Source organism: Seriola lalandi, unplaced genomic scaffold (assembly GCF_002814215.2).
Source record: "Seriola lalandi dorsalis isolate HSWRI2012SDOR001 ecotype SW California unplaced genomic scaffold, Sedor1 jcf7180002054660, whole genome shotgun sequence".
Classification (NCBI taxonomy): Eukaryota; Metazoa; Chordata; class Actinopteri; order Carangiformes; family Carangidae; genus Seriola; species Seriola lalandi.
The window spans coordinates 1,403,426-1,413,854 of record NW_019525213.1 but is presented as its reverse complement, the minus strand read 5'-3'; the positions used below and the strand labels follow the sequence as shown (position 1 = coordinate 1,413,854).

At 45.5% G+C, this 10,429-nt stretch overlaps 1 protein-coding gene across 1 annotated transcript in view; it reads right to left on the bottom strand.

The window, feature by feature from the left end:
* Positions 1-6: 6 nt before the first annotated feature.
* Positions 7-10,429, bottom strand: part of sos2 (son of sevenless homolog 2 (Drosophila)) — a 32,346-nt gene continuing 21,923 nt past the window's right edge. The window contains exons 8-23 of the mRNA XM_023421025.2: positions 9,662-9,760; positions 9,281-9,408; positions 7,944-8,599; positions 7,762-7,843; positions 7,446-7,568; positions 5,610-5,722; positions 4,823-5,045; positions 4,526-4,645; positions 4,180-4,342; positions 3,087-3,204; positions 2,769-2,941; positions 2,541-2,657; positions 1,953-2,217; positions 1,509-1,550; positions 1,282-1,385; positions 7-888 (exon numbers count right to left, since the gene is read on the bottom strand). Coding sequence (XP_023276793.1) covers positions 385-888; positions 1,282-1,385; positions 1,509-1,550; positions 1,953-2,217; positions 2,541-2,657; positions 2,769-2,941; positions 3,087-3,204; positions 4,180-4,342; positions 4,526-4,645; positions 4,823-5,045; positions 5,610-5,722; positions 7,446-7,568; positions 7,762-7,843; positions 7,944-8,599; positions 9,281-9,408; positions 9,662-9,760 — 3,030 coding nt within the window. The 3' untranslated portion in view covers positions 7-384. The remainder of the gene's footprint in view (positions 889-1,281; positions 1,386-1,508; positions 1,551-1,952; positions 2,218-2,540; positions 2,658-2,768; positions 2,942-3,086; positions 3,205-4,179; positions 4,343-4,525; positions 4,646-4,822; positions 5,046-5,609; positions 5,723-7,445; positions 7,569-7,761; positions 7,844-7,943; positions 8,600-9,280; positions 9,409-9,661; positions 9,761-10,429) is intronic.

Here is a 10,429-nt window from a genome sequence, read left to right as displayed (position 1 = left end):
CACCCTGGTGATGGAGGAGTGGGACGTGGGGTAATCGTGAGTTAAGTGTTTGAGGGGTGAGAACTTTCATCAGGAACAAACATTCTCGCTCCGTACAGCACAGACAGACAAACACTCAGCTCCTTGTTGTTTATTGGCTGGCACACCGGTGGTGGTTTCTCATTGGCACAGAGGGTTTTTTATGATGAAGGCGGAGCTACTGATCCCCTGAGAGGCACAGCTGGGGTGTGACTGGTCGATGCAGAGGGAGGGCGGGTGGAGTTAAGAGTACGTGGAGCAGTGTTATTCTTTCTGATCAGTAGCTTTGAGTCCACTGTGTCGTAGTTTGCAGGAGACAGTTTGAAGTTTGCATTTGAGGGTGTTTAAAAATAGAACGGAGCAGGCTCACTGGCTGCTGTCGGTGTTCTCCACCAATGAGAGGCCTTGTAGCGGCGGCTGCAGCAGCTCCCTTTTGTATGTCTTTGGTGGGAGTTTGGGGAGTTGCGGGCTGGAGTTGTGGCGAGGCGGGACAGGTGGAGCGGTGATGGAAACAGGTAGAGGGCAGAGGCTGTTCTGGCTGGCGCTGAGCGGACAGCTCCGCCTGGGGACGCGTGGCGACGGCGTGCTGGGCGGGGTGTTGGGGGAGCTGGGGGAGCTGCTGAAGTCCCAGTGGTATCGGCCCACGGGGGAAGGCTGCAGGGGCGGGTAGTTGATGAAGATCTCCGGGGGCCGCTGGGGCACCGGGGGAGGCGTGTCGGGCAGAGGGTCGCGGGGCGGCGGAGGAGGGGGGCTGGGCAGCGGGCCGTCCATGGGGGGTCCGTTGTAGACCGGCGGGCGAGGCTGGTTCCTGGGAGGAGGAGGGGGCTGCCGGGGAGGAATGGCTGGAGGGCTGTCGGACATGGTGCTCAGCTGAAACACAGAGAGACGCCAACAGATCACAACAAGGTTCAAGTGTCGCTAAACAACAGTGAATGATACGGTGCAGAGCGAAGGGTCCCAACATGGAGGCCGGGCGCCCCGCAAACAGATGATCAACAGAAGAAGAAGGCAGAGAAAACATGTGTGTCACCTAAAGTTATACTTATTTTATTAAACGCCCCTGTAATCTTTGAAGATTTAAATATATTTAATATATTTAAATGTTAAATATAAACCCCTTAAATAAATCTTTCTCCAAGTCGTCCCCTCAAGTCTCTTAACAATTTGCACCTAGCAGAAATACTGTCACATTAAATCCTGTCAAACGGAGGTAGATTGTTGTATTTATTTGTATAATGACGAGAAATGATGCACTGCTCTTACTTTGGCTTCAGACATTGCATCTTTCCTTCGTGGTGGAAGAGGTGGAGGCTTGAGCTGCTCGTCCCCGAGCTGGTGGAGGCTCCCGCAAGACACAGACTGGAACTCTGGGAAAAAAAGAAAAAAGAGAAAGAAAAGACGCTCATTGAGTTAATGGATGAAAGATCCACAGCTGAAAGAGAAAACAACTAGGAACAAACTGCAAAAATAAAAACAAACTCCACACTCACTTGTCGGTGGCAGAATGACTGAAACGAATATGGGGTTACTTCCTGTAAACGGAGGGAAAAGATCAAGATTTAATTTCACAAAAAGGTGCAAGTTTAACTTTTACATTAGTGCTCTGAACACAAAACAGTGTCTCTCCATTAAGCCACAGTTAAAGAATTATAATTATTATTATTATTAGTTGTAATAATAAAATTCAAATGAAGTAGGGCATCTTAGGGGTAAAATGCACAGACCATGTAATTCAAACTTCCCATATCCAACATTTATTGTCTAATTAAGACGAGAAATGCCCCAAAAAAAGAGTAAAAAAAACCCCAAAACACACAAAACAAAACAGTGAAGCTGAATTGAAAGTCATGTAAATACACTGATGTTTGGAAACTAAGAAACTTCCCCTGTAAAAAACATTGTTTTTACGGGGGAAGTTTCTTAGCTGAACTCACCGCCGTAGGAGTTGCTGAGGTCGGGCTCCATGAAGACTGAGCTGAGGTCAGAGGAGGCTGACTGCGGAGGGGTCGGCGTGTTCGGAGAGGTGGGCACCGAGGCCGACGCCGGCATCTCCGGCTCGGTCTCGGCGATGCTCCGGAAGGTGATCTTGTGTGGGGGCTCCCTCTCCAGGGGGACGGGGTGGCCCTTCAGGGTGCCAGAGGTAGACGTTCGTACAGGCCGGATCCCCGGGGATTTCAGATTGTACATGGTCTTCCTGGGCTACAGGAGGAAAAACAGAGAATTCACCATCAGAACCGATTCTGTCTTTCCCCGAGGAGGAAATACTCACTATTTCTGGTCCCTGTGGAAGCTACTGCTAAATGAGAGTATTGAAGTCGGTGCCATCAAACGGCAAAATTTAACAATTTCACACAGAAACAGAAACTGCTGTCCAACGCGGCTTTCACTCATCATCGAGGATCTAAATAATGTTTTTCCCTCTCACCTGCAGTAAATGTGAATTCGAGACTAAAACAAGACAAGGAATTGAAACTGAAACGGCACCAAACATTGCTGCAACATGAACGTCACCAAACACTTACAAATCGAGGAGCCTGCCTGCAGTTCCGTGGCTCAATATCCATAGACATTTTGAACAGGTAGTCAGCAAACTCCTTCTCACTTCTGTTGCCCATCGGGTTCAGGTTCTCAAAGAACCGCTGTGCAACAACAACAACAACAGCAACAAGTTGTTAGTTTATCGTTCAGGATCTGTGTAAATGTTTGTGTTGAGCGACAGCGGCGAGACGAACGTGTGAGCGAGCTCTCACCCTGATGTCGTGCTCCACCTTCAGACAGTACGGCTGGTTCTGATACTGCTGGATCTCTCCTGTGATTTCAGCCACTTTCCTCCTCTTGCTGAAGTTGATCAGCTCCTTGCCGTGGCGTTTGAGGAAGTCCGGGTTGCCTTCCTCCGTCTTCAAGATGTTGGTTAGATAGATACCTGGGGGGGGATCAAGAAAAAAAAAGAAGCTTTCTAATAAATAATGGTGAATCTAAATGTACAGGAGGGTTATTTAGAAATAATCTGTCAGATCGTTTCATACTTCACCTGTCGTGTGTCTGGAGCAACACTGTGGATGACTTACCAAAGAAAGGCACACAAGGTGGGTTTATTGACTTGAGTTTAGCCAAGTATTTCTTAAAATGGTCTTGGCTCAGTTCGACAGCTTCTTCCAGGATTTTCTTCTTCCTCTCTGGTATTGCCTGCGGGCGGAGGAGGTTCAGCTTTAGATCGGATGCTTACATCAAAGTGACAAACAGCAGAGGTTTCCCAAAAAAAGTAACTGTTGTGCCAGTGAATTTTCTCGGCCAGGCTCGGCACCATATGGACAGAGTCTTCGTCCTCGGGGCTTGTGCATAATACAACAGCCGAGCAGGAAACGCAAGCTCACAAAATCAGAGTCACATTCAGAATCGTATCAGAGTCTCTGTTTGCAAATCTGTGTTTTAGATTCTCGTGTAAAGTCTTTCAGTCCTGGCGCCGCAGTTTGGCCTTAAGGACGTGTTGGTTAATCAGTCAACACTTTGATCCAGAAGGAAATAATTTAACAACCGTTGGACATTTTTCAGACACTTAAACTCAACGCAATATGAATCCTGACCAACTAGTGACCGATCAGCTTCCCCTGAGTTATATGCTTTGATAAACGATGTCAGCGTGCTCTGTACGGTGGCCGTTTTAGGACATTTAGGACTTAGTTTCATCTGTCCAAGCCGAGTTTGCTGTGTCAGAATGTTTACATGCTAACATTAGCATGTTATTATGCAAACGTTATTATGACTCCTAAATATGAGCCACGGGTCGGCCTAATGAAACTTGAGCTACTTTGCGAGTGTAGAGCTGATGTCGACAAGCTTAGCCTGTTTTTGTCCTAAAATAGCCACCGTATATAAGATGATAAAACATGGACTTTCCTCTGGTGCCATCATTAGGTCAAATAAAGTTAATTTTTCTTTTCCAACTATTAGCAAGGATGTAAAAATAGCAATGTTGTCTCTCCATCTTGCATCCATTTAATCTTAATTTTATTTTGTGGTGTGTAATGAGCAGCTTCAGCTTCACGGGACACTGTGGCTCTGGTCTTCTGATTAATGGGCATTTTGTCTTAATAGTAGGGTAAACTACCCGTTTGTTTCTGGTGGAAATACAGTCTGCAACCTGCCGATTGTTGGACTCACCTCAAAGGTGTGGTCGAGCCTGTAGACTGGGACAGAGTTGATGGCGCTGACCACCTCCAGCACACCGTTAAAGTTGTTGAGCTCCTGGAAAACCTGCAGAATCTCTATGACCCGCGATAACACTGCCACCCTCTCCTCCAGGTTCATCGTCTCTACAATACACCTGAGAACGACGCGCAGACGCACACACACACACACGTGCACACACACACACACACACGCACGCACACGCACACACACACACACACACACACACACACGGTTAGAGATACATCTTCTGCAGCCAGGACTCTAAAACCAATGTTGGCTTTTCTTGTGAATGAAATGTTCGAATCCTCAGACTCACTTCTCGAACCACAGTGTGAGGTTTGTGGTGTGACGGATCATACGGAGCAAGTTTGGCGAGTTCTTCTCTTTGTCCTCTTTGGTCCAGACGCTGCCGACGAGCTCGGACGGTCGGACCGCTCTGTGGACGAAGCAGGGTTTTCATTTCTTCATACAGGCAACAGCAGAGGGAAAACAACAATCTGATCTTAACCTGTAAATGTAAACTCTGACAGATCTTATTCATCTGTGTGAACAAACCTGCCGACAGACAAATCACAAGCCTGCCTCTCTGCCCTCCAAGCCTTCGTCCACTCACCTGTAGAGCTCCGACTCGAGCAGCGTCAGCTGGCGGGCGATCTCTATGGGGTGAAGGGTCATGAGCTCAAACATGTCCACTTGTCCTGCTCTGCAGATGTGCCACTCGATGGGAGGAGGCGGGCTCTCGAAGGTGATGTTGTGACTGACGCCGTTCGACTGCGTCTGCAGCTTCCTCTTGATAATCTTGTTGATGGACTCGACCCACTTTCTCATTGACTTGCCTGAAAACAGAAACAGAGCAGAGTGAGCACCAACACACACACACACACACACAGGATTTAATGGTCTTAATTCTGATGAGGGCCACACTAATAGCACAGGTTAACTTTGTGCAATCTCAACCTGCAAACTTTTTTCTTAAAACTGATGCTTGGACCAAATTGTAACTTTCACTTTGAACAGCCTGTTTATCTAAAGCATCAAACTGGTTGTTTCTCGTGTGTGTGATCTGCTGTACAAGAAGAGATATGCTTTTAATGATGCTGGTATGGATCACTAATCAAATACGTATCATAAATATGTCAGAGAACATCTAAAGTGAGTAAGATTTGGAAATTAAATTATTAATTATATTAATAAACAATGTCACTGGACTTAAAAATGTTCATTTTAATATTCCAAAAATGTAATTCATGACAAAATAACCTTTAACGCTCCACATTTTTCTTTTTTGCAGTTTTTGCTTTGGCATAAGAAAAGATGTCAAAGGGAAGTTTTAATACTGACGGTACAAAGCTAAATGTGTGTTTGCAGGTGGGGCGGTGCATCCCGCGTCTAGCTCTGACCTCTCAGTTGAATTTTGCTGGTGATGTATTCCTCCAGTCGACTTCTCAGCTCCGGATCGTTCTCAAAGTCGTAGAAATGATGTTCGACCCACTGACGGAAAACGTTGAGAACCCTGCGAGACGAACACACGCTCCATTATTAACTGACTATATTTTTTGTTACAGACTTTCAGCTGTCCGTGAGAAAAAATTCAGACAACTGAAATCTGTCCGAATATGAGCTGAAAATATTTCTCCATTTATGCACATTGATTCAGTAACAAAACAGGAAACAAACACCCCCCCCCCCCCGAAGTGGAGAGACATTTTTACTGTTTCACCACACGCTGGTTTTTTTTTTTTTTTTTTTTTAAACATTTCTGTTTTTATTGGACAGTTGGTGGTGAAGAGGCAGACAGGAACACAAGGGGATAAGAGATTCCCGGACAAAGACGTCGCTAAAACAGAGACATTCAGCAAACATGGTTGAACAGTTTCTGGCTGGTGCCCAGTGTGTATTCCTCACGCTGGTGGTCAGTTAACATTTTCTAAGAGTGGAAACTTAAAAATAGCAGAGACACAGCATTTCTGTGCTTTAAAGGACAAATGTCACACTTTAAGAGGTTTTTTTTTTTTAAACCTACTTTGAGTGTCCTGGTTCTAAAATAAACGGCTGGACGACATCACAATGTTTACGTAACAACAGACCACCCAAACCGCCTGACAGGCCGCTATAAATCCTGTCCCGATCTGTGAACAGATCCTTGATTATTGGTGTTTTTCATGTACAATTGCTGCCTAAGGCATGTGCTCAAAAACATTAACAAACCTTTTTGAATATTCTTATCTGCTGACTCACTTCCATGTTTCTTTAAGAAAAATGCTGTTAATTCAGAGGATGTAATGTAAAGTATGTGTGACCACGGGATTTGTTCCTACTCCTCTCAATGAGAAACTAACAACCTCATTGTGTTTTAACTGTTTCTGTGACTAAAGTTTAAAGGATTTTATTGCAGCTGCCCTTCACTACAGTCTGATACTGAGACACTCGCAGTTTTTAAATGGTACTTAACAGACTATTCCTGACACTGTTGCTCCTTATAAGGATAGAAAGTCTCACACAAAAGTAATTCTGTGGCTCAGTGAGAACATTCAGGCCTTAACAGGAGAGTGTAAAAGAGCCAAACAACAACACGAGACAAAGACACACGAAATCTTTGTGGCATTTTTGAAGCCCTTGTTAGGAAATAAAAGAAAGCAGTTCAAGATGCAGGAACACGCTTATAAAAGTTTATCTGCAAGTTTAGAGACATCTCAAAGGAGCGGAGGCTGCACAAATATCAGTAACCAACCGACTAATATCTACAGAATATTAGGTTAAAAGTTTGACTTGAGTCGTCGCAGACATTAGTCCGTCATTTAAAGCTGCGATTTACTTTGAACACATTAAATGAAGGGTCTGCTGAGCAATAAAGCAGCTCATCTCCTGCCTCGATTCAGAAGAAAAAAAGTTTTATCTTGTGGTGCCTTTTTTCACTTTGATGTTTCACTTGCTTTTAGTGGCACTAAATAGAAGTATTCCTTGGAATAGGATTCCTAATCACCACAAGTCTTTGTCATTGCTTCTGGACCAACATGTTTGTCAAAGAAAATAGACAAACCCAGACATTACTTTCCTTCCCTCAGTTTGTGCAATGTTCCCTGAATGTTTTTGGAGAATCATTTCCCTGTCCTGTTGCTGTTATTTCCTTTAGTTCGTACTATTCGTGCAGCCGCTGCTCTCTCTCTTTGGGGAGTTCACACAGGAGCGATCAGCTGAGGCAGCATCACCTCTGATTGGACAGCTGTCATACATACCTGAGTTGGACCGGCTGCACGTACTCCTTCCTGAACCTCTGGAGCTCGGCCGCCATCGGCTGATCGCCGTTCCAGAGAGCCTGTCGGTCCTCCTCAGTGGGTTCTGGCTCAGGGATGTCAATCCTGAGAGGAAACAACAATCAGACGTGCGATATTTCAAGAAGTCAGGGCAGCCACAATATGGAGTCACTGATAAATATTTGTCTGAAAAGTGTCCAGGTGAAGATGATTATCCGTACAGTTCAGATAGTGGTTCAATAAACAACGGCTGAATAAAGATGCAGGAGAGAGGACAGGCGTTCTGGCTAAAGCATACCTGTCTATCAGCAGGGTGAGAAGCTCCTGCGGTTTGCAGAATGATCGGTATGTGGTAAGAAACGTGCGGACAAAGTTAGGATCTACAAACAGATGAGAAAGATTAGATAACACAGACCATCGGCATCACGATGTATATCTTTGCAAAAGAAACCTACGGGTCGATGTCCTGCAGCATCTTACCAGCATACATGTGGTAGGTGAGCCGCTCTATGAGCTTGCCCACTGTGCCGGCCTTAATGATGGGGATGCCTGTTTTGCTCTGCACTTTGTCCTCAAACACTATATTCTCCTCAGAGTCCTGCACGGCAAAGCGGTAAACCTCCGGGGAGGGCAGTCTTAGAGGATGCGCCTGTTCCTCGTGCTGCAGCACCGTGTCCAACATGCGATCCAAAGTGGAGCGGTACTGCAGAGTCACCAGCGCCGCCATCCACGCCGCTTTCTCCTCTGCTGTCCGTGCACAGAAAACTGCACAATTTTCATCTTTGCCTATCAGTTCAAAGGCGTGCCGCAGCTCTGACGAGTCCTCGCGGTCCACGATGCGAATCTTCCTCAGCACAAACTTCTCCTTCAGGCGGTACTCCGCCCCGCTGCCCGACCCCGGGAGCCGTGAGCTCTGGTTGGCCTTGCAGCTGATCATAAGGCCATCGAACAGGAAGTTGTGTCTCTCGTGCTTGGCGCCCGCTCGTAAAAGCGGCCCCTCCAGGATGAACTCACTGCAGCACTGACCGATGTCTTTGCCCTCCCAGCCGTCGATGCTTTTCTGGATCTCGTTCATGCGTTTGATGGCGAGTTGTTTGCTACGAACCTGCCTGCTGTACAGGCGGTACATGGGCTCACTGTGAGGGGGGGATAAAGTGTGAAGTCAGAAAACTCAAGAGCTCAATGCATAAATTAAACTTTAAAGGCGTTTACACTTTTACAGCGTTAATATCCATGAGAAGATATATTTGTGGTTTTAAGAACCAAAAACCATCTCAGTGTAGTTTTACATCGCCTCTCTCAGTCAGCCAATCAGAAGAGAGGCTCAGAGTCTCTCTTCTGATTGGCTGATCCAATAAAAAATATAGCAAATTTCAGGTAAACACTCAGAGAAACCAAATCCTGCAAGGGTGGGCCGTGGGTACAGGTGGGCGGGGCTTGGAGCATCACTGAAGGAGGTGACTGCTTTGTTGTGACATCACAAAGTTACAGAAGTCCTGACGGCTCGTTTCAAGGCTCAGTTTCTGAATACAGGCTGTGTGTACTTCTCTGTGGACTGAGGCTTTGATACTTTCACAGTATTCATTTAAACCTAGACCTGATCTATAATCAAACAACTCATGGAAATCTACCTTTATACAATATGCGACCTTTAAACCACTGAAGTATCACTACTTCGCAAGGATGTGCAAAGCAGGGTCTGCACCTCTGCTACTGCCTTTATGACTGAACTCTAAACAAACTTTAGCTTATGTGGTGAATGGAGATTGACTAAATGAATTCTTATATGTATATAAATACTAGCAGAGCAGATGTACCCAGGTTTACGGCGAGGCTGGTGTTTGGCATAGATGCGCTCCACGCTACACTGAAGGTTGAGCAGCGCTGTGATCGCCTGCTTCAGACATTCTCTGTCATCTTGGTCTTCACTGCGCTCCTGAAGTTGCTGTTAAAAAAGCAAAACAAACAAACATAATAATATAATAATAAAACATTAGTCTATAGATGTTTTTCACAGCAGACATTTTGACATGTCATCGTTAATGTTTATCAGTAACACCTGCGCTTTAACAAGTCAAACTGTCCACTGTGTTCTCTGTAGGAAAGCTGCATCACAACAACACAGGTGAGATGTGACAACAGTATCAATCAGTACCAATCGTATCTTTGACTGGGACTGTGCAAGTGTCAGGACGTACCTGTAATAGCTCAAAGTAGTGCATACAGTGGTATACTGGGACCATCATCAGCTGGGGGAGGACATACTGGACTGCTTCTTTGAATCCTTCTGCCACTGACTGGAGACATAAAGACACATCAGACCAGTCAGCGATGCATCAGCATGAAGAAATTATGAAACAGATTTAAACCAACCAGCATGTGATTGAAGAGAGGACCGTACTCATTTTCAGAAAAAGTCCCCACTCATGCATTTCCTGCTTAGCAAAGATCCAAGCCAACGTTTGATTTGTATAAAAAAGTGGATTTTTTTTTTCCTCCTACAACCCTAATCCAAATCTGTCTAAGGCCTGTGTTTTGTTCCCCAAGTGGAAGCCATCGTAAAGATGTACGTAGTCATATTCACGTCTTCAAAGCCGGTGAGTCAAATGTGATTATAACTGACAGATATAATGTGTCCCAGACTGTAAAATTACCACAAAGTACAACAATTCAAAACTGAAAAAGAACAATACAGCAAAAAAAAAAAAAACAGTTGACAGGAGACAGCTGTGAAGACAAGCACACCCAGAATGTGTATGTTTCACTTTATAAACCGGGGCTGAATTAGATCAGGCAAGAGGCTGCAGGGTGACGAGTGATGGAGGGAGGGAGGGAGGGAGCAGCGGCTGACCGAGTGAGGCTGCAGTGTAACCGGAGAGGGGGCCGTCATAGTATCCATTTAAATCTCCTGTTCCCCTGACAGACGATTCAGAATCAATATGCTAGTACTCAGACTCCACAGCAGC